The 25,243-nt window shown below is 37.1% G+C and overlaps 1 protein-coding gene across 1 annotated transcript; it reads left to right on the forward strand.

The window, feature by feature from the left end:
* The first annotated feature begins 22,351 nt into the window (after positions 1-22,351).
* LOC133829296 (actin-related protein 8-like) lies at positions 22,352-24,491 on the forward strand. Its single transcript, XM_062259109.1, has 7 exons — positions 22,352-22,567; positions 22,662-22,729; positions 22,814-22,875; positions 23,037-23,134; positions 23,648-23,729; positions 23,998-24,140; positions 24,410-24,491. Exons 2-7 carry the CDS (start codon positions 22,686-22,688, stop codon positions 24,461-24,463), a joined length of 483 nt encoding a protein of 160 aa, XP_062115093.1. The 5' UTR covers positions 22,352-22,567; positions 22,662-22,685; the 3' UTR covers positions 24,464-24,491.
* The last annotated feature ends 752 nt before the right edge of the window (positions 24,492-25,243 follow it).

Below are 25,243 nucleotides of genomic sequence, written 5' to 3' on the forward strand. Positions count from 1 at the left end.
ACAACTCCTCCACCAAGAGTGAACACTAACCTAGACATCGATTTACGATTGTCTTTGTCTGATTGTAAATCAGAATCAGTGTATCCAGTAGGGTTTAGCTCATCTCATGAGTATACAAGCATATAATATCTCGTTCTCCTAAGATACTTGAGAATGTGCTTTACTACAATCCAATGTTCCAAACCAGGATTTGATTGATAACGACTAACAATCCCAACTACATAGCATATGTCGGGCCTAGTACACAACATAGCATACATTAGACTCTCAACTGCTGGAGTATAGGGGTACTTTCCTCTTGAGGTGTCTTTGGACATTGCCCTTTGGAAAGATTAATTCCATGTCTGATCGGTAACTGACCTTTCTTGGAATTCTCCATAAGGAACCTTTCAAGCACCTTATCTATATAATTAGCCTGAGAAAGTGTCAAGACTAGTTCTTCCTATCCCTTAGGATTTGGATTCCTAGAACATAGCTCGCTTCTCTCAAATCTTTCATTTGGAAATTTTCAGCTAACCACTTCTTCATGTTTGACAGTGTCTCTACATCGTTACCAATAAGGAGAATGTCATCCTCATAAAGAACTAAGAAAACCACCACTTTACCTTTGACCTATTTATACACACATGATTCGAAGCCGTATGTTTTAATTGTCTCATCAAATGTGATATTTCAAGATCTAAATGCTTGCTTTAATCCATAAATGGATTTCAGCAACTTACACACCTTATGACCTTCCTCATCCTAAATGAACCCTTCTAGTTGTATCATATAGATATTTTCATCAAGATAGTCATTCAGAAAAGTTTTCTTGACATCTATTTGCCATATCTCATAGTCATAGGTGGCAGCTATGGATAAGAGGATGCGAATGGATTTTAGCATGACCACAGGAGAAAATTTCTTCATAATCAACACCCTCTCTCTAAGTGTAACCTTTGGCTACTATCATTGCCTTGCAAGTCTCTACTTTCCCATCCACACATATTTTCTTCTTGAAGACCCATTTGCACCCAATGGGCCTGACATCTTCAAGTGGGTTTACAAGTTCCTAGAGAAAATTGGAATACATTGATTTTCATTTCTTGGTTCATGGCTTCTTGCCATTTCTCCTTTTTAAGATCATCCATTGTCTCTTTGAAGGTTAATTGATCATCCTTGTCTGTATCAGAAACAAGGACATGTGCCTCATGTTCGTAGTGAACATGTTGTCTCACAATCCTCCCACTACGACGTTGCGCTGAGGTTTCCTTTTCAGGAATAGTGGTTTCTTCGGTTTGTTTTTTATCATTTAATGATGGTGAAGAAGGTGATGGAATCTTATCAGCTGTAAGTTCCTCCAAAACTACCTTGCTCCGAGGTTTATAGTTATTCATATAGTCGTGTTCAAGGAAGGTCGCATTTGTTGAAAGAAATACCTTTTGGTCCTTGGGGCTATAGAAGTAACCACCTCTTGTTTTTGAAGCATAGCCCACTGAATTGCATACTTCAGACCTCAAATCAAGTTTCCCTTATTTTGGTCTAAGAATGTGAGTAGGACAACCCCAAATGTGGAAGTGGTGCAAACTAAGTTTGTTACCATTCCACAGTTCCTTATTTTCTTATCAAGTTTCCCTTATTTTTCTTATGGCCTTAGTTGGGACTTCATTTAAAATGTAAGTCACTGTTTGAAGTGCATATCCCTAGAATGAGAGAGGAAGTGAAGACTAGCTTAACATAGACTTGACCATGTCCAACAATGTCTAGTTTCTTCTTTTTGAAACACCATTTTGTTGTGGCCTTCTAGGTGCTGTGAGTTGGGATAGAATACCATGCTCTAGCATGAAATCTTTGAATTCAAAATCTATATATTCACCACTTCAATCTAAATGAAGTGTTTTAAGAGTCTTACCTAATACTTCTCAGTCTCAGCTTTGAAGTCTTGAAACTTACCAAAGGTTTCAGACTTCCTAAGCATTAGGTAAGTATGACCATATCTAGAGTAATCGTCAATAAAGGTGACGACGTACTCATATATCCACCTCTAGCTTGTACATTAATTGGACCACATACATCGATGTGTACAAGCTCTAAAGTTTCTAGATTTATTGTCTTTCGCTGAGAAATGATGTTTGATCATTTTGCCTTCTAGACAAGACTCACAAACCAGAAGAGTTCCAACTCTTTGTTCTCTCAATGGTCCATCTTTTGTTAACCAGTTTATCCTGTCTAGTCCTATATGACTAAGTCTAAGATGCCAAAGATATGTGCCATCCTCATTTGAAATTTTTTTCTTTTGTTACCTTTTTGTTTAGCTACTTTTAAATAATTATGAGTAATTTAAAATAAAAAATAAATAAAAATACATTTAAAATTTTAAAAATAAAAAAATATATTTAAATCAATTAAAAATTAAAACTACTTTCCCCAAGAAAAGTAGCCCATTTCTTGGGATTTTCTGAAGAAGCCAATGATCCTCAAAACTCACCTCATCGACCTCATTCCACCCCAATCAATCAAGTGAACAAGTGCTTAATTACAAAAAAAAAAAAAAAACGATCTTTCTCAGAGGAAAAAAAATTGAATTCATTGCAAAATACATGAAAAACAAACAGAAAAATTAAGATTAGAAAAAGACCTGCTTTACTTATGCTTTCTCAACAATCAAAGACATCATTTTCTTTTTCCACAAATCACACTCACCCAACCATATAAAAATAAAATGAGAACATGTTATTCAATAGGTTATGGACTACGATTCTCGTACCATCGCCAAGAATACCATTGTAGATAATCCAATACCTACCTTCCCTAATCACATTCTTTGGAGACAACCCATTAGTGGCCACTTCAAGCTCTCTCAGAGTATACAATCTTTTCCATCTTCCCCACCCAAGATGTGAAACCTCAATACCTAAGTCACCCATTCCAAATGATGTCGTATCACCTCCACTCATCATCGTTCCCTTGCTCTCCCAACTGGATGCCCGACCCGAGAACATGACGACCCTATGGTTGATTTATTGATCTCGACATGGATTTCAGGTTGTGGAAGGTGGTGAATGATCTCCTATATCTCCTTGGAGATTACTGGGTTTGTACATCAATGGCGATAGCCATGATTGAGGTGGGCTTGGTCAAAGATTTGGACTTGTGTTTGCTACGATGGCAAGAAGTGATGCAGGTTGAGAGGAGGAATAGTGTGATGACTATGAGTGAACCAATAAGGATTCCGATGACAACCCAAAGTCGAAGCCCAAATATGGAGGTGGGCTTAGGGTGGAGTGAGGCCGGCAAGGTGAGTTTTGAGGGGCATTGGCTTCGCCGGAAAATCCTAAGAAATGGGTTTCTTCTCTTGAAAGTGGTTTTAATTTTTAATTGATTTATTTTTTGTTTTTAAAATTTTAAATGCATTTTTTTTATTTGTTATTCTATAATCAATTTAAATAAAATTTTAGTAAAAATTATAAGGTGCACTCATTATAATACGATGTGTGTACATCTAATTAGTAGTTAACGATAGGTAGTAACGGAAACACTCTAAACTAAAACCTGACACCTTAAATGTTGGGTGCTGCCTTATCCACCTTCTTTATATGTATAATCATTACTTTAGTTGAAAATATATAATATTAGATAAAAAACGAATAATAAAGTATAACTACAAGGGAGAATGAAGAGTTTTCAATTTTTTTTTATTAATTATAATTTTATACTTCATGAAAATAAATTTAGAATTTTATGATGGACTTATTTAGAAAGATGGTGACAAGCAAAAAAAATTGCCCATAAAATCATCCTATAAAACTGTAATTTCATATATCAAATCTAGTATTAGATTTTATTTTTTTAAATATTAGACCTCTTAAAATAATATGTATTATTAAAAACAATTTTAAGTTACACGGCTAAAAATTTCTTATAGAAAATTTCATTATTAATTTAAAGTTACACTGCTAGACATTTGTTGTGATAAATAAAGTAAAATTTTATTAAATATTTTCATAACTTAAAATCATCCAAAATGAGATTTAAAAAAAAAAAGGTTTGTATACAAATAGAGATTAATTTAATAATTTCTTTTTGACAAAAGATTAATTAAGTATTTTAATTCTATGTTAAGTTCGTTTCGTTTTAAAATTTAGTTATTAATAAAAGATTCTTTCAAATTATTATAATAAAAGTTTATAATTAATAATATTGTTTTGTTGTCTTTCTTTTTTTTCTTAAAAAATAATAATTGAATTTTTATTTCAATATTTAAAAAAACAGAACCAAAAAAAAAGAGTTCATTGAAACTGTGTGTTTTTTCTATCATAATTTCCAAATGTTTTGCTTTATCACTTGAATTGTTATGGTTATGATAATGGTGCTATTAAAGTAGTTTTATATGATAATTTTATTAAAACATTATCATAAAAATACTTCGTATTTTTTACAAATTTTTTTCATATTAAGCATTAAAAAATTACCTTAGATAAAATTGTATTATGAGAGGTGTTAAAAAATTATTTAATTTCCGCAAAACTTTTGTTTATTGCATAGATTTTGTCAAAACATTTAAATTTAACTTTATTAAACTTTTATTATTTGTTTAAGAGAAATGCTAAGAGTACCAATGGTGCCCAACATTAATAAAATTGACATACTATTATTAGTGGAATCCAATATCAAAACTCACGTAATTTAGTTTAATAATAAATATGGTGTATGACTAATCAATCGTAAACACTTATCTCATACGGTGTTGGACACCTTAAAATGTCAAATAGCAATACTCTTAAATAAATTGTAAAATATGAAAAAAAAAAAAAAAAAAAAAAGGATGAGTGAAGTTGATTTTGTTATTGTGTGGTCCCATTCTCATTCCATATGGGAAGGAGTAACATCGGTAGGTACAGTGTAAGAAATTCATTCTATATAATTAGTGTCTAAGTATATGATAACAACACTTAGCGGTTATAGGTTAATGAGTGCAAATTTCATAGATTTTGTCGTCTCAATTAAAATTTTTACTAATTTCTATGCAACTTCGATCAGATTACTCATTCTTTCCTTCCAATCCAATCCCAATAGCCAAAATAATACTTGTTTGACCATGTTACATCGTATCCAAATTAAACTTAAATAGTATATGTAAGATATTATATATATATTTAGATTATCATAAAAATCAAAATAAATAAATAAAAAATAATTATTCGTTTATTATATGAGAAACATTCAAACAGTGAGCAGTCTCTGGTGTACTTGTCTTGCCATAACTATTATTAAAGCCCATACAACTGTTATTGGACCAACAGGTCCAAGAAAATCAAAAACAAAAATGCCACTTGGGCCAAACAGAAAACTGATCTGAATATCCAAAAAGGAAAAGAAAATTGTTATTTTTGCTACACCTGAGAAGGCCTATATATAGGGAAAATTACAAGCGTGAGAGTAAAATAGTCCAACAACTAACAAACCCAATCCAAAATGAAACAAACTCAGCCAATAAAATAGGTGTATTTATGTTACTCCCCCTCAAGATGGGGCAAAGATGTTGAGAAAACCCATCTTGGAGACAAGATTGTGAGACAGAGTTGGTGGTAGAGCTTTGGTGAGAATGTCAGCAAGCTAGTTGTTGGTGGAGACATGTAAAGTTTTGATGATGCATTGGTTGATCTTGTTGCGAACTAAATGACAGTCTATCTCAATCTGTGTTTGTTTGCTCATGAAAGACAGGATTGGAAGAGACATGGAGAGCTGCTTGGCTGTCATAGTAGAGAAGAGCTGGCTTTGTTTGAGGAAAACCAAGTTCTTTGAGTAAGGAGAGCAGCCAAATAACTTTAGTTGTGGTATTAGCCATGGATCTATACTCAACTTCAGCGGAAGAGCGAGAGATGGTGTATTGTTTCTTTGACTTCCAAGAGATCAAAGAGTTATTGAAAAACACACAAAACCTGAAATGAAGCGTCGAGTGTCTGGACAAGCGGCCCAATCAACATCACAGAAAACGTTGATGGAATGATCTAAGGGAAAATGAGTGGTAGTGATGGATTCCTTGGTAGTGGAATAAAAGAGACCACGTCCGGAAGTGGATTTAATGTAGTGAAGCACTATGAGAGCAGCTTGGTAATGGGGCTGCCATGACGAACAAACAAATTGGCTCAATCTATTGATGGCATACGAAAGATCGGGCCGAGGGATGGTCAAGTAGATGAGGCAACCAATGAGTCTTCTATAGGCTTTTGGGTCCTCAAGTTGCTTGCCATCTTTAGCAGATAACTTGAGGTTGACATCCATAGGGGAAGATGTGGGCTTGCATCCATGTGTGTCACTGTCTTCAAGGATTTGGAGAGCATATCCTCGTTGAGATCGGAAAAGGCCTTTTTGATTCCTAGCAATTTCAAGACCAAGGAAGAATTTCAGTTGACCAAGATCTTTTAATTGAAAACAAGATGATAAGTATAGAATAAGAGTGTTTAAGGAATGTGTAGAATTGCTTACAATCATAACATCATCAACATAAATTAATAGAGCCAAAAACATTGTATCGTCATGCTTAATGAACAAAGAATAATCAATATATGAGTGCTGAAAACCATAAGCAAGTATGAAAGTAGTGAGTTTAGTATTCCATTGTCTAGAAGCTTGCTTAAGGCCATATAAACTTTTGTTAAGTTTACAAACTGGTTTTTGGAAAGTAGTTTTCTCCCCCTTAAGTGTGTATCCTTGAGGTAGAGACATGTAAATTTCTTCATCAAGATCACCATTCAAAAAAGCATTATTTACATCTAATTGGTGTAAGTGCCAACCATAATGGGCAGCAATGGCCAACAAAAGTATAACAGTTACAATTTTAGCAATAGGGGAAAAGGTGTCAAAATAATCCACTTCTTCTTACTGAGTGTAGCCTTTAGCAACTAACCTAGTTTCATATCTTTCAACAATACCCTTGGAATTCCTTTTAAGTTTAAAAATCCATTTGCATCCTATCAGTTTATGTGTAATGGGAAGATCAACTATGGTCCAAGTATTGTTATTGTCTAAAGCATTTAGTTCTTCATTCATGGCATTGGTCCATTCTAAGGAAAGACTAGCTGTCTTGTAAGATGTGGGTTCACTTATAGAGCTAGCATTGCAAATAATTGTATGAAAAGAAGGATGCAATTTAGAATAATCAAGGTAGTCAGATAAAGGATACTTAGTAGTAGAATTGGTAGAAGCTAAGTTATTATAATAGTGATATTGCTATAAAAAAAGAGGGAGGTTTAGAAGATCTCCCTGTTCTAGTGATGACTTCATTTGTGTTGTTGTCAATGCCGAAATGAGGTTGTTGCCTTTGTGAAGTGCCATTTCGAGAGGAGAAGACTCAGGGGCAACAACTCCATTTGGTACATGCATGGACAACGGAAAAGTAAAGTTAGAAAATAAAGTATTGATGTTATCAATGGATCAATTATTGAGAAAAGGGAAAACTTTCTCATAAAATACAACATCTCTAGAAATGAATATTTTATTAGTGGTTAGGTCCATGACTTTGTAGGCTTTCATACCTTGGGGATACCGTAGGAAAAGCTCTTGGAGAGAACTTGTTTGTTGAGCTTGGCAAAGTGGAAGCAAAACACAAGCAGGCAAAACATTTTAAATGATCATAAGTAGGAGTTTTAGAGTGTAATACCTCATATGGCGTAATGTTTTTTAGAGGCTTGGAGGGAAGTTGATTGATCAAGTGAGTGGCTGTAAGAACAACATCACCCCAATATACTAAAGAAACACCTGATTGAAACATTAAAGCTCTTGCAACATTGAGTAAGTCTTGGTGTTTTCGTTCAACCATCGAATTTTCCTCAGGATAAACAACACAAGATAAGTAGTGAATAGTTCCTTGTGATTTTAAAAAATTATCGAAAGCTAATTCATTGCCATTATCATATCTAACTCCTTTTATTTTAGTGCCAAATTGTGTGTGAACCATTGTAAAAAAAATGGTATAATTGTTGAAACGTTATATTTCAGTTTTAATAGAAAAAGCCAAGTATAACGAGAGTGATCATCTACAATAGTTAAGAAATATCGATATCCTTCTCTAGTTTCATGCGTAAAAGGTCCCCATATATCAATATGTATTAAATTGAAAATAGAATTGGAAATAAGGCTATTTGAGGGAAAAGACAATTTTCGTTGTTTTGCTAAATGACAAATGTTACAAGAAATATCTTGTTTATTTAAAGCTGAAAAAGAAAGTAAAAAATCTGCATTAGTAGAAACATGTAGAGAAGGGTGCCCAAGTCTTGAGTGTCATATGTCAGTAGAGATAGATGAAATCCTAGGCACGTCCATGACATATAAATTCTCAATACATTTAGCCCTCCTAATGAGAGTATGGAAATCCTTGTCCTGAATAATGTATTCATGTAATGTAAATATGACATTATAAGTAGATTTTTTACATAATGCACTAACATAGGTGAGATTTATGGTGTATGTAGGGACAAATAACACATTATGTAAAATAAGTGTTGCTGATTGATAACTCTACAAAATAGAGTTATTTTACCACTTTTTATGTGCTAATTGTTGCTTAATTCTTGAGTTTTTAAGTAATTTATTAAGTTTTTAAGTAATTTTGAATTTATTAGTCTTATTTTGATTTTATATAATTTTGTGTGTTTTTATAGTTATTTTGTTGTAAATGTTATAGTTAATTATTTGAATTATTGTTGTTTAGTTTGAGGTAAAAAAAAAGTTGTATTATTGAAATTAAATGTTAAATATAAATTAAGTTATAATTAATATTTTCAAATAATTAAATTGATTTATTTTATAGTTGAAAATATTTTATTATGATTTATTTTATATTTATTTAGTAGGGAATTTATGACACTTTTGTTCTTGAAAAGAAGCTAAAAAAGAGAAAGAAATTGTGGTATTTTTTAAAAGCCATAAGCCTCATGGGCCTGCTACCTTCTAGGCCCAACAACCACTTGGCCCACGAAGCACTCCATCAGCCACGTGAGGACCATTTCTCTCCTCCAATCTGCTCCATTTCACTCAGCACCAAAGCAATCAACTCCTTCCACCTGCCATCAACATACTTCTCTCCAGCCTTCATTTCATCAACCTGCCAGCAGCATCACATGATGCCTCCACGCCAATTGCTCCAAGACCAGCCAGCCTCTTGGGCCCGTCCAGTAACCCCCAGGCCCAAAGAAGCCCCCTTTGCTTCAGCCATCAATCATCATGCCCCAGCTCCCACCTACCATAAAGCAGCCCCAAGTCACTTTATTTTGCATTGAGCCCATAAATATCAATGTTCCCTTGTCTCATTTTCTCCAAAAATACCACATTTTTACCTCATTTTCTACACATTTTACCCCAAAACATCATTATTACACCCAATATTTTACCCCTATTTGCCATATTATACTTAATTAAATTAATTTAATCAATTTAATTAATTTACATTGATTATTTTAAATCATCATTTTTTGCTATAAATAAGGGATTTAGGGTGTCCACATTTTGAGGGGGAGGTTACTATACCATAATTTCTACACATTTCAAAACCTCTCCATTCTCTTCATCTTCTTCTTCATTTTGTTTATTTTCTCTGTATTTTTAGAGGAAAAATTTGGGGGTTTCTCCTCCAAATTTTCCTATTTATGTTTGTAATATTTATTTTGTAATTTCTACTCTAGTTATGTGCTTCTAATCTTTTTCATAAGATTATTAAGATCATGATGAAGCAACTTGTAATTAGGTAATATTTATGTTGTATGTTGATTTCCCTTGTAATGCAACAAAGTCTATGGATTTTTCTTCTTCATATATTTCTTTCATCTTAAATATCTTATATTTTAGATTGTTAGAACATATTTACACTTTGTTCTTCATTAGTGCATAAACATAATATTCTTTGTGTAAGATGTGTCATTAAATTGTACACATCCATGCTTAGAACAAAAATATTATGTTTTGCCTTATAAATAATGTTCATTGATTTATTTGTTATTTCATTAGATTGATTTACACTAAATGCTTTCAAATTATAATTTTGAAAAGTGAAGAAAAATCCTATCTTTTTATAAGTAATTTGTGCTTAAAACTATAAATCTTTTTGGAAAATGATAGTTTGAATTATTTTAACTATCACTAAAACTTGGGAATCAATATACTAATAAATATTATTAAACTTACACTTTGTGGATTCTAGTATCTTAATAATCTTTTCTTTAAACACTTCTTTTCAAATCATTATTGCTTTATTTTTATTCTCTTGAATAGCTTTATTTTTCACTCTTTTATTTTATGTTCATAACATTAAAACTCATCAATCTTTGGAGCTAGGTTAGAATTTACTAATTTTGATTTAAAATAGTTTTCTCTTTTCAATTTTAGACAACTCCTTTGGGTTCGACATCCTTGCTTACACGATCACTATTCTTTATGAACGATTTGTGCGCTTGCGATTTATAAATTTTTAAACACACCCGTTTTGGGTCCATCACTGATAGTTTGATAGCGTCAATGTTAAGGACAGGGGCAGTCATGGCATTAGGCATGGAAACAAAAGTAGGAAAAACAACATCATCAAAGTTAGTAAATAAAAATGTATCTTTGCAAATGTGATGACTAGCACCAGTATCAAGCAGCCAAGAAGAAGAGTTAGAATGTATACCAGAAACTTGTGAAACTAAGGCAGTGGTCTCTGGATGTTGAGATTGCATCTGAGTAGCGAGATATGTGAGGAGTTGTTATCATTGTTTAGTAGTGAAAGTGGAAGTTGGTGGACCATTAGAAATTGTAGCAGCTATTCTCTGTTTTGGTTGGTACTTGGGTTGAAAATCTGGTTTGTTGGCAGTCTGAGAAGCAGCCGAGTCACGAGGTTTTGGTTTCCAACCAGGGGGAAAATCGTGGAGCTTGTAGCAACGATCTCGTGTGTGATTTTGGAGACCATAGTGAGTGCATAGTAAAGGTTTATTCCCAAAAGATTTGTTTGTGTGAACAGGGGCAGCTAGACAACTGAAGATTAGACAATGGTCTTTGTTTTTCCCCTTGGATGATGAGAGAAAAAACTTTGTTAATCGGAGGAAGGGGCTCCATCATCAGAATATTGGAGCGGATTTGAGCACATGATTCATTTAAACCCGTTAGAAAATACAAGACATAATCTTGTTCTTGGTAATTCGAAGAGGCACCATCAGTGAGGGGCCTAAACATTGTCAGTTCATCACAGAGAGTTTGCAACTTGGTAAAATATGTGGTAATGTCAAGAGCCCCTTGTTTGATGTTGGCAATGGACTGTTTCAATTGATAAATCTAAGGGCCATTGCTCTGATAGTACCAATCATGAAGATCTTTCCACATTGCAGAAGCACGATCTCAGTACAAAATGTTGGCAGCTATGGGAGGTGAGACCGAGTTAATAATCCAGCCCATAACCATGGAGTTGTAGTGGGTCCAAGAATTGTAGTGTGGATCATGAATCAGGGGTATGGGTATCGTACTAAGAACGAAACCCATCTTGCTCTTGGCAACAAGAGAAATGGTTATAGAACGAACCCAAGAGCTGTAGTTGTTGCTGCCTTGGAGGATGCTAGAGACCAAAACCGCTGCTACTTGGTCCGCGTGAGAAAGAGAGTAGAGATTCTCATATATGGGCAGAATCAATGGAGCTATGACCGGAGGAATTGATGGTGGAGGAGCTATGGAAGTAGGAGCAGCGGCGGATGGAGGTGGAGTTGCTTGAGAGGTGCGACCATCAATGAAACGGGTAGCATCCAAAGGAGCGGCTGGAACGCCATGTGCGATGGAAGTGGCTTCGGTTTTAGAGGTATGCCGCTGAGATCGTGTTCTTGCCATGGCAGCTGGAAGAGGATATGGGTGGTTGATGAGTTGAGAGGATGTCGACCGGTGGCAGAGGAAGGCAATAATGGAGGTTAGGGATATCGACTGGTAGCGTGAGATGGATGAACTGGGCGGTTGAAAGTCAGAAGGAGATGGGGAAGAAGACAAGGGTGTATGCTGCTAGGGTTGGAAGAGAGGTACTCGGGAAAGAAAGAAAGAAAGGTAGGGTTTCAATGGGTTGATGAAATCTCTGATACCATATTGGACCAACGGGTCCAAGAAAATGAAAAAGAAAAATGCCACTTGGGCCAAACAGAAAACTGATCTGAATATCCAAAAAGGAAAATAAAATTGTTATTTTTGCTACACCTAAGAAGGCCTATATATAGGGATAATTACAAGCCCAAGAACAAAACAGCCCAACAACTAACAAATCCAGTCAAGAATGAAACAAACTCAGCCAATAAAATAGGTGTATTTCTGTTAATTGTTGTTATGGGCATCATAAATGTAGAGCCAAAAGAGATTTGTTTACAAGATCCAAACTTGCTTTTATTGAGAATAGAGAATAGATCTGGGAAAATATCCATTTATGGTTTAAGAGTTAATTCCTGAGATAATACATTTTCATTGCATAGCACGAGAATTTGTTTGAATTGTGAAATATGGAAAATTAATAGGAATATCAATACAATATATTTATGAAAATGATTTATAATAAATGCCTTCCCAGTTTTTCTTTGGTTACAGTAGAGTTAGAGAACCATATATACTTCAATTCAATATAAAATCCCAATTGTTAAAAATGAATACATAGATAAGAAAATAAGTGTCATATCACGCAACACTTTTTTTTTTGTCTGGAACACACTTGAATATTACCATTCTTAAAATAAAATATAATTACTTTTTGAAAAAAAAAAGTCCAAACACACATGTAGAAAGATAGTGAACAACTATAACGCTAAACATCACTAATTTCATCTTTATAAACAATTTAGTTTTTTCTCTTCCATTTCATAAGAGCATCGACAACATGATAATTACCTACAGATCTTCCAAATCATTTGATAAGTGTTGCACGTAAATATTACCCAAGAAACCAACAGTGTAGACTAGGAGAACCCTAAATGAATAACAACTCTACCAACTACACCCAAACTCTTATGAGAAGTCATGGAGTGTCAAGTCATGCTCAAGCACAACAAGCACCCAGGCCAAGGAGAGTGTAGACTTTGGATTTCTACGAGGTGGGGAATAAATACCCATCTTGTTAGGGGTAAGGATTCCCCACAAGGAACCTAGCCTGAAGCCTACACATAGGAGGATATTAACAAGCTAGAATTATTGCAATCTCGATCTCTCACATTACGAGGAATCACTTCGGCAGGAAAACACGAGAAATGAGACGTCTTCCTCAAATAAGAAGCTCATTGTTTACAACCAAAATGTGACTTTAACTAGCTGTAGTTATTATATAGATGAATGGTATATATAATAAATTATGTATTTTCTTTAAGTTACTTTATTATTTATTTAGTTAGAATAGCTTTAGTATATTTTGTAAAAAAAATCATTTTTTTATTGGTATATTTGAATAGGCTTATTGTTGACTAATTTGTTGGTGAGATCAAGCTATGGAGAATTATATATTGGAGGAAATCTTTTTTACTTTAATATATATTCAATATATTGAACTTAGTGGAATGTAGGATTTAAAAATTAGTGGAGATAGGTTCTTGGACTGTGTATTGTGGTGATATAAGGTTGGAATTATGCATGTTTGATTGATTTGTTGAATACTTTTGTGTATTATGTATTGCATACATGTACTAAAATGGATAACACGAGGTCCTTTAATGCGTGTAATTAAGTATCAATGTTATTATATTAACGGTACTTAATTTAACACCATGGACCGTGATAATATTAGAAAGACACAGGATAGTGGTGTTACTATTATCGCCCAGAATTTTCAAATATCTAGTTCCAAAGATAAAAATCCTGTACAATGTGATATGCCATTTTATGGGGCGATCAAAGATATTTTTGAGAACAAGATTATGTGACTTTTCAGATTCCTCTCTTCTTGTGTGATTGGGTGAAAAGTGACAATGGGGCAAAACAGATGAGTGAGGATTTGTTATGATCAATGCCTTAAAAACATGTAAAGATATTTTATTGAATTAATAAGTGAACAATTTTATTATATTTAAATATTATAATTATTGTTTGAATTAATTATATGATAATATCAAGAAAATTCCTTATTCATTCATGAAAATATGATATTGTATTAGTACGGGAGAATAAAGAACATATGTAATGAATAAAATAGTCAGTATCATATTAAAGTATAGAATCTTTAATGAATGATTGCTAGTGCGGTTTACTAAGTATACATGATGCAAGTGATCTAGATTCAGATTAGTGATGAGGATAGACATCTCAGTAAAGGTATTATATATAATAGAGATTATATATGACATGACTGATAAGAGTTAATTATCATTATAAACTTGTCGTTTGACATAAAGATTTGATTCTTATCATAATAGATTATCATTTGTAGATCAGTCTCTATCCTGAGTATTCATGAACTCCTGTTTGTCTTTATTGGGATCTTTTAATTCACTCGTTAAGGTTTCTTAGTATAATGAGGCTAATGACTTTTGTTTTGGAGATTCAATACCATGAATGGCTGGGAACATGAATTACAATAATGGAATCCATACTTTCCTAACGAATTGAATATTGGTTCCCTTAAGGGTTAGTTCTAAAATTGAATAGTTATTGAGCTCAAATATATAATTTGATTATAGATTAATTATTCGCTAGTGAATTAATGATACTTAAGGATCAAGAGATAATTAGAAGGGTAAAACAATGATCTTGACCAACTCTAATTAACGAACCAATAAATGGAGGATGAAACTACATTTATTGAATATATCAAGGGACTACAAGAGAAAAATATATAAATATAATTCTATAAATACTTAGAGTGCAATTCCATATTTATAGTGGAGTAATCATGGAATTAATAAATAAGATTATTGAATTAAAGAGCTTAATTAATAATTTGGTTTATTGGAGCTTCATATTATAGGTCCATGGTCCCCAGATCACCTCTGTCCTACACTGTCAAAGGTATGGATGTCAAAAAAAAGATTTGTAGAGAGAAATACTTAATTGCAAAGGAATTAATTTTCCAAGGCAAAGAAATAATTATGCGATCATTATAGGCAATTGATTAATTTTTTAACTATATAGTTTTTATTTTGAAAAACTATTTAAAAATATATATTAATCTAGTTTGGATTAATGTATAAATATAGATTAATAATTAACTTTGTTGTCCATATTTTCACCTCATGACACATGGCAATTAAGAGCGATTATTCATGAGGTGCTTCGAGTGAAACCTCTCCAAGAAACATAGTGCGGACAAGTCGTGGACGTCTCCGAGGTAGGCCACGCCTCGAGGTCTGTCTTCGGGGTGATGGTACCTTAAGGTGATGCCACCTCCTAGGCTAGCAGATAAGTCGTGGATGTCTCCGAGTGAGGTCATGCTCCGAGGGCTGTCCTCAGGGTAGGGATCTCTCTAGGTGAGGCAACGTCCGAAGGAGCTCTCTTCACTCACTCGTCCCCCAGGTCTATGATTCTGGTCCTCGAACCTGGGATAGCCACCAGATGTCAGTCACTGCAATTGTGGGCCACCATGCGATTGTTTGAAAACTTTTGGTGAACCTCGAATAATGGTGCCTAGTTTGTACACTCGAAAATCAACATTACCCATAACGTCGTCTGACATGAGCAGACATTCACCGCACCCTAACAGTCACACTTATGTTATCCATAAAGTTGGTCTGTGACTTTCTGCAATGGGCCCCGTAGAATCTGCGTGGGCCATAGTATTTATTTTAGCACAACCCTTTTTGTATTAATTTAACATTAATACCCCTATAGGGGAAGTCTGAGATTAATGAAAGATGATTAGCATTAATGACCCCAGCCTCTATAAATAGGGTTGGGGTATCTCATTGTAAAGGGTTCAGTTTTGAGAGAGAGAAAATTTGTACTCAGTGCAATATATACGCTGCCTGAGAATTACCATTGAAGCTTGCTACTACAAGCTACAAGCCTACTAAATAATAGAGACTCGTGGACTAGGGCTCTTTTATAGCCTAAACAACGTAAAACCTTGTGTTTTTTCCTTGTTTGTCCTTTAATCTCTCAGATTATGTTGTCAACAAAAAAGGCAGTCAACATTTTGGTGTTTTCATCACCCTTCACGCCGCAACTGAGGGAGGAGAAACCAACACATGCCGCTGAAAGACCACCTTGACGTGGTGGAGGACTACGACTAAAATGTCGGGTACGACGACATGAACAACAACATGGATGATGGGGGGAACGATGAATACAATAAGGAGGAATATCCTTATCCCATGGACGCGGAGGAGACACCAAAAGTGTTGGCGCTCCGTGATCAGGTGGCCACTCAATAGTAGAAGATCGACACTCAAGATGGTATCATCATCGCCATGCAGAAGATGGTTAACGCCATTTGGGCTACTCTGGCGGCCCAAGGGCTGCGAGTGGACCCCTATGGCGAAGTACTGTCTGGGCAGCCAGTTGCTGTTCCCTTGTGCTCCCAGTTGGAATGCCACCTGTCGCACCGACTGGGATGGCATGTGGTCTACCAGCTGGCGTACCTCTCATGCACCCAGCTGGAGATGAACCCCACCTGTGCCACAAGATCGTGGCAAAGGTAAGGTTTACGATAACTCTATTCCAAATCAAAGATGGCTCATTGGAACCCGAAAGACAACTAGGTCCCAAGGCCAACTAGCATAGGAGAAGGCCCAGGAGCCCGAGGACACCGCTATGTTGCCAGCGCCTGTGGGGCCCGGGACGTTTCGCCCAAGTGCGCCAATATGGATTGCGTGAGGCCAGGAGGTGGTGTCCCTTAGGAACCTCACCATCAGCACAAGAACAATGGGCGAGAGGGCAGCATGAGAAATTTCCCTGTCGGCAAAGAGAACAACTTAAGCATCTCGGTTAACAATGAGAATGTTGAGTCTGACGGGGAAACAGAGGTGGTTTGTCCCGAGGACAATGGCGCATTCCGCGATCAGGCTAACCTATGGGACAACCTTAATGCTTTTCGGTGCAATAAGACCCATGGGTTTGAACCACAAATAAAGGTCCATCAGACCTCAGGGACAATCTCAACGCCCGAAGGAGAGATAACCCAACACCAATCAAGACCGCGACCCGCTTTGCGTGGAGTTAGATAGCCTAAAGAGGATCATGCTCAGAATGGCTCGACGACAAGCCCACGAATCTGACTCAGATGATGAAGATGGGGAGCCATGTGCCCCTTACATAGTGGAAGCTTCTTTACCACAGGTCTTCAAGATGTCTGACATCATGTCTTATGATGGCAGCTCAGACCCCAGCGACCACCTCTCAAAGTTCAACAGGCTGATGTCGGTGCATCACGTCTCTAAGGATGCCAAGTGTCATGTGTTCTTGATAACTTTAACGGGACCAGTAGACGAGTGGTTCAAGAAACACAGGCTGGGATCCATTTAGCCGTGGCACCAACTATCATCTTCCTTCTGAAGACAGTTTATAGCAGCTCGGAAGGTTAGCTTTGAGGTTAATGCTTTGGCCAACATAAAGTAAGGACCCTTCGAGACTCTCAAGGCATATATTAAACGCTTCAAAGAGGAAGCTACGAGGACCAAGAGGGTCGATGATGGCCAACAACTGATGGAATTGTAGGTCGGCATATGCGTGGGGTCCCATTGTGGTAAGACCTCCAACAAAGAGGGTGCCGACGGCTTGACGACTTCATCCGTTGAGCACAAGAATATATCAGCTGGAAGGATGCCCAGATTGGAGTATTTTGGGGGCCCATCGCCTTTCCCACTCAAACAGCACCTGGCCCCGTCGCTTTGGGGATCTAGTATCTGCCTTACGCTCCTGTCCAACCAAGTTTGGGGGAGTCTAGTCCAGACCAAGTGTCCCACCAACTGGCTTTAGTGCCATGCCAATCGCTGGTTTCAGTGCGACTCCAATGAGATACGGAGTAGCGCCCACTGGGTGCAATGCTTCAGCCTGCATTCATTGCTAGAGTTTTCGCTCCATCCCAGTTTGTCGCACCTAGTCAGACCCCTGCAACAGTAGATGCGGGGACAAGGGCAAGGACAAGGGCTGAAAGCTGAAGGCGAAATGGGATCACAGAGGCTGAACATGGGACTACCCCCGACGCGAAGTATGTCTCACAGTACTCCAAGTACACAGACTTGGTAGACTCCTATGAGAATATCTTGTGGCTACGGAACAACATGTGCATTACTGGAAGCCACAACCCATCCGGAGGGACAGGAAAAGGTGAGATCCCGGCAAGATTTGTCATTTTCACAACAATATAGGGCATCACACCAATGAGTGCCACTAGCTCAAAGATGAGATTGAAAACCTCATCAAGTTGGGGCACCTCCTCCAATACGCTCAAAGCAGGCCTCGCCAATCTCCGACCCCAGTAACGGTAATGCCTGCACAACCTGCTGGTCCACTATCTCCAAGCCCGATACTCATGGCTCTGCCACAACCAATAGTAAACAGGTCCCCTCCAGTGAATGGCAGAGTAGGGACTATCTCGGGAGGACCCCACTTGGGGGCACTTCTAAGGGCTCATAGAACAGGTATGCATGAGCCTTAAACCATGATGATGAGCTCTTGGCCTTGACTCAATTTCTAGCCCAGATGCCACGGATGACTGACCAAGAAATCACATTCTCTTAGGACGATGCTCAGAGAGTTCAATTCCCACACCACGATCCTTTAGCGATCGAGTGCCAGGTGTCCAACAAGATGGTGGCTAAGATCCTGGTGGACAATGGGAGTTCAATGAACCTCTTGTTCAAGTCCGCCTTCGAGAAGATCGGGCTAACCACAAGCGACCTGTCCCCGTGCCCCTCAACTCTTTATGGATTCTCGGGAGAAGGTCTCATACTAATGGGCCAGATCAAGTTACCCGTGACACTAGGGGACGAATCACCATACCTTCAGATATTGCACTTTCATGGTGCTTGATTGTCCCTTTGCGTATAATGCCATTTTAGGGCGTCCGACCTTGGTGGAGTTCAGTGTCGTCACCTCAATTCGGCATCTATGCATGAAATTTCTCACAGAGTCAGGAATTTGTACAGTCCAAGGAGACGAAAAGGAGGAAAGGCAATGATATAACGTCTCCCTCTGGCAACTAGTAATGGTAGTCGAGGCGAGGGACTATGAACAGTCTCTTCTGGAGAATGCGTAAGTGCTAGCGGTGCTGGCTGAAGAGGCAGATGAGTTGGACCCGCGGGTTGAAGAGGATAGAGCAGTTGAGCCGATGAAGGAAGTCGAGGAGTCAGCTCTCGACACGGTCACTCCTGATAGGAGGACCAAGATTGGGAAAAATCTGGAGGGGAAAGTCTGAAACTCGCTCCTAGCCTTTCTCCAAGAAAACTAGAATGTCTTCGCCTGGTCTCACTCTGACATGACAAGCATTGACCCAAATATCATTTTCCATGCCTTGAATGTTGATCCAAACATCGCTCCAATCCAATAGAAGCGAAGAACATTTGACCAGACTAGAGCGAAAGCATTAAAGGCAGAGGTGGACAAACTGCTGGCGAACAGTTTCATCCAAAGCGCACAGTATCCCATGTGGGTATCCAATCTGGTCCTCATGCCTAAACCAAACGAAACCTAGAGGACCTACATAGACTTCTCCATCCTGTATAAGGCCTGCCTTAAGGACTACTTCCCACTGCCGAAGATCGATCAGATGGTCGATGCCATCACCGAGTACAAACTTTTGTCCTTCATGGACACGTACTCGGGGTATAACTAGATTTCCATGCAAATGGACAACTAAGTTTAAAATTATAAGGTAATGCCCTTCGGACTTAAGAATGTTGGGGCCACCTACCAAGGGCTCTTAAACCAAATGTTCAAAGAGTAGTTGGGACAGAATACGGACGTGTATGTGGATGACATGGTGGTGAAGTCCCGAATGGCCCCTGAACACGTGAGGGAACTCACAGAGGTGTTCTTGGTGTTTCGCAAGTTTAGAATAAAGTTAAACCCCCAAAAGTGCACTTTTTGCGTTGGCTGAGGAAATTTCCTGGGCTTCATCGTCAGTGCTTGGGGAATAGAGGCAAACCCTGAAAAGATGAAAGCCCTAATCAACATGCCATCTCCCTGAAGGCATAAGGATGTCCAGAGCCTCACTAGGAGGATCGCTGCTCTGAGTCATTTTGTTTCCAAGGCGACGGACAAGGGCATCCCGTTCTTTAACATCCTTTGAGGAGGACAAAGGTTTGAATGGAAAGAGGAATGTGAGCAAGCATTCCAGCAACTGAAGGATCATATGGAAAACCCTCCTATCCTATCAAAGCCCGTGGACAAGTAACCCCTCTTACTCTACATGGTTATCTCTGAGAATGCCACCAGTGTCGCCTTAGTCCGTGAGGAGGGCCATGTCCAGCACCCCGTGTACTATGTGAGCAAAAGGCTCCTTGGAGCGAAAACCAGGTACTCACTCATGGAGAAGTTTACCTTTTGCCTGATGGTATCTTCTCAGAAGCTAAGGCCCTACTTTTAGGCATTTCCCATCAAAGTCCTCACGAACCACCCCTTGCGACAAGTCCTCCAAAACCAGAGTCATCTGGGAGACTTCTGAAGTGGTCTATCAAACTTAGTCAGTTCAACGTCGCTTATCTCCCAAGGATGACCATAAAAGGGTAGGAATTGGTAGATTTCATCGCTCAGTGCAGGAGAAATCATGAGGGACTTATGGACGCCCTGATAGATAGGCCCACATGGAAGCTATATGTCGATAGGTCATCGAATGAAAATGGGGTTGGGGCAGGTCTCATTTTAGTATCCCCCGAAGGGCACATGGTCCACAAAAACCTAAGATTTATGTTCGACTCCTCTAAAAATGAAGCAAAGTATGAGGCATTGATTGTTGGGCTTTGAGTTGCACTTGAGCTTAAATCTGAGGGCCTCAAGATTTTCAGTGACTCATAGCTGGTAGTTAATTAGGTACTTGGGGAGTACCAGGTCCGAGGAACGAAAATGGATGCTTACCTAGCAAAGACCCAAGAGATGCTACATGGCTTCAAAAAATTCACAATTTGACAAGTGCCACGGGAACAGAACTCGAACGCTGAAGCCTTGGCCATGCCCGCAACCACCACACTACAACAATATTTAGTATATATTACATTAAAGAATAACATATATTTAGAAGTGTTATTATTAAGTGGGGGATTAAAAACACACAGATTTGAATAGTGGGGGATTAAAAACACACGGATCTGAATAAGACATATTTTGGCGCCATATGACTAAAACTCAGGCGCCAAAATGAATTTCTGCCAAATTCCCTTTCTTTCAGCCTTTCTCTAAGTTACCCTTTCTCTCAGCCTCCATCTATCACTCACGAAGACTCACTCTGCCCTCTCCGCCCTCACGAAGTCTCTCCACCCTCAACTCATCTCTGCCTCACGAAGACTCACTCCAGAGTGGAGCTCTTTCTCCGCCTCATGAAGTCACGCTCCAGAGTGGAGCTTCTCTGCCTCACGAGTTCTCTTCCTCACGCCCACTATCTCAGGTTCGTTTCTCTCATCCCTAATAATACAAATTGTTGGCTGAATGCTGTAGATTGATATGATAAAAAACCCATCTTTGATAGAAACTAGATTGATATGCAATTTTAGATATTGTTATGTTCAATGTTCAAGAGAAACAGCTATGAAGATTATAAGTCAAGAGATAAAAAAGATGTAGAGATCGAGTCATTTGAACTTGCAGTCTTGCAGGTCCCGTAGCTTGCTCTTGCAGGTCAGCCCTCTCTTTGTACCAAGTTCTCCTTTGCTCTATCAATGGAGGAGCCTCTTCTGTTCTGCAAAATACCTCAAACCCACCAGCTGTTTCACTCATTCTCACATACACAAATTAGGCACCTTTACTGTTTTCATGTTTCTTTTGCTTAATTAACTTCTTTTATGTTTTTTTTTTTACTTTGTTCACATTTTTCTTTGGTGTTGTAAATCTTGTATATGATAGAATACAGTCTTACTTGAATGGAAAAAGAAAATTACACTCTTGTAAATGAATCAGGTGGTCTCAGAATTTAGTAGCGTGTCGTACTTGCTTTGCTATATGATGACTGATCATATGATGGTATTCTTAAATTAGGTTTTTCTTGTTTGACCTTTTTAAATCTGGTCTAGATGAAAAATGGTCTCTTTTCATTTCCAGATCCTAATAAAATATTAAGATGTGATCGAACAATTCAGTCTTTTGCTAAAACAGGGGAAGGTTTATGCTTAAAGTATGTATTAAATCTATGTTGGTACATGCACCTCATAAATGTATACATGATATTCTAGTGTAAGGCACGTGTGCACGGGTTCTTGGTTTCCTTTAAGTCTGATATCTATAACTAATCAATAATATTAATGACCACATAATGCCAACAAATGTATACATAAATAATAACCAGGCAATTAAAATATAACTATATGCTCCTTGTGGTGTTATTATATAGGAAGGAACACTAGTCAATACCCATTTCTTGTTTTCTATTATTATGTTCTTCTCTGTCCTTTGACCAGGTGGCTCTGGCTATTGCAAATACGGTTGGAGCAAGTATGCTGCTCCATCTGTGCGCTCTGCTACTTTCTTGGTCACCTTTTAACTACCAGCTTCAAATTTTCATCATTCATTCATTCATTAACCACAACTGTGTGTAATCCCAATTGTCACTTTCTCATATGCAGGAATTTGGTAACATTGAGTCTCCAATGTATACCAGACTTAGACAGTTTTTTTCCACTATTTATAGCAGGTAACTCCTCTCTTTTTCTTTGCTTTGGCTTTCATGAAATGAGCTTCTTTACTCACATATGTATATTTGATATGTCTTTTACAGGATGCAGGTAAGAGCACCATCACAGCTAGTGGTTGTGTCTATACCAATATTGCATTATGATGGTCAGCTTCTATATATTCATTGCCTTTTCTGTAATTTAGATAGTTCAATTTTTTTGAAGTTTGGTCGTGTAATTCCTTACTGAGACACTTGAGAATTGTGTGTTTTTCTTGTTTGAGACACTTTCTGTCCTTATGATGTGGTTTCTGTCTTTTTATTGCAGATACTGAATCTGCAAAAGCATCAAGACGGCAACTCAAGGAAGCTATATATACAACACTATTTAACATGAATGTTCCTGCTGTTTGTGCAATTAATCAGGTAAATTTCGCTAAGCCTTAACTTGTCGCTGCTGTTTAATATTCTAAAATATTTAATACTAAAAGAAATAAGAGTAATTTTTTATTTTTTTAAAACTAGGATTCCGCTAACAATTGCTATGTAGGTATCCAAGAGAAACTTAAACCTCATACCTTGTGATATAGCAAGCCATATGCCTTATCATTTGAGCTACCCCTCTTTGGTAAAGAATTAAGATTAGTTTGTTTCATGCAAAAATGACATTTACCATCGAATATAGATTTCGAGGCCTTGATCCAATTTTCATTCTTCATTTTCCTTTTGTAAAGCAAGCTTCTGTGACTTGAGTGGTTGACAATCCTGAACAGGCACCAAATTTACTTATTAACACTATAAGCTGAGATGCTTTATGTACTTATGCTTGTTTATGAGTAATTTGGACCTTTTGCTTTTGGCTTAAAATGTTCGATTGATTCTTTGATAGATGTTTTTTATTTGTAAGATCTTATCCATTTTTTGTTTTTGAAAATGTAGGCAACTTTAGCTTTGTATGCTGCTAGAAGAACTTCAGGAATTGTTGTAAATATTGGGTTTCAAGTCACATCAGTTGTTCCAAGTAAGGAGTGATAGTTTCTCTTTTATCTTTTATATGCTTTATGCTTCCTTAAACTATCAACAAGGTTTCATTTACCTATGATATATACTGATTAGCCCTGCAGTATAAGTTACAGTTTTAACTTTCCATGCAGCCTTGCTGCTTTTATTCTTCTTTTTTCATTTTCATTCTATGGATTTTCCAGTGCTTTCTTTTATATCATATCTTGGTTGCATTCAATGTTTGGGGATCTGAAATATACTCTTTTCTTTTCTTTTTCGGCTTCTAGTTTTACATGGTAAAGTAATGCGCAAAGTGGGTGTGGAGGTTGTGGGACTGGGAGCACTAAAACTTACCGGGTTTCTTAAGGAGTTGATGCAGCAGAACAATATTAGTTTTGAATCGCTGTACACCATTCGCACTTTGAAAGAGGTACAAGTCTTGCTTGTTTCTTGAGTGCAGAATATTGTTGTTGAATATTTATCCTCGTTTTTCCTGACTGTAGTTATTCTGTTTTAATACTATCAGCTTTGCACCCTCAAAGAAAATATTTTGCTCATGGTACATTAAACTACTAATACCATTAGTATCCTGTGTTTTAGTGGAATGTTTCAAATTTTTTTTCTACTGCTCTTCTCTCTCATTTTTGTAAGGAGACCTTGCTGAAGCTGAGTTCTATTTATGACCTTACTTCTATACAGAATCTCTGTTATGTTGCCTATGATTATGAGGCTGAGCTACTCAAAGATACATGAGCATCATCTGACGCAGCAGGAGAAGGTCAATTCACTCTTTCAAAAGAGCGGTTTCAAACAGGAGAAATCTTATTCCAGCCACGAATGGCAGGAGTGTAAGTTCTGGAACTTATAATATTTATTGCTTCACGAGCACTGTCACGAAAGTTCCAACTGTGTGAATGCATGTGAGTGTGTGTGTGTGCTGCAAGGATATTAAAACTTCTACCATATAATTCATCGAAAAAGATGTCTTGAAATGCTTTATGTCTTGATTCTAGGCGTTAAAAATGTGACGAGAATACAGTTCTTCTAAGATAATATAATTGAGACTTCATGAAAGTATAGTGTTTAAATTGTGAAAAACATATGAATAATATGCATATAATCAGGTAGTTGTTTCATTATTCTTCTACAAATTTGGTACAACTAATCTTGTTTTTCACTAGAATTGGAACTCTATAATATTGTAGTTTTTGTAAGTTACTATTATGTCTAGAATAAGGATAGTGGTATTTGTATATCTCATGTATTAATGACCACATAATGCCAACAATGTATACATAAATAATAACCAGGCAATTAAAATATAACAAGTTACAGAAGTCTACTTGACACATGTTTATCTTATAAACCAGAAGTACAGTTGATGAATTTATAAGTTACTAATTTGCTCTCGACAACCTTTTGTTTCTTGCTAACTTACATGCAGTAAAACACTTTACTTGAACATGGTTAGGCCATTGTAACCCATGAACACTATTTATGTCTTCCCAAGTTGGTATCCTAGTGCAATATGAA

Source organism: Humulus lupulus, chromosome 4 (genome assembly GCF_963169125.1).
Source record: "Humulus lupulus chromosome 4, drHumLupu1.1, whole genome shotgun sequence".
Classification (NCBI taxonomy): domain Eukaryota; kingdom Viridiplantae; phylum Streptophyta; class Magnoliopsida; order Rosales; family Cannabaceae; genus Humulus; species Humulus lupulus.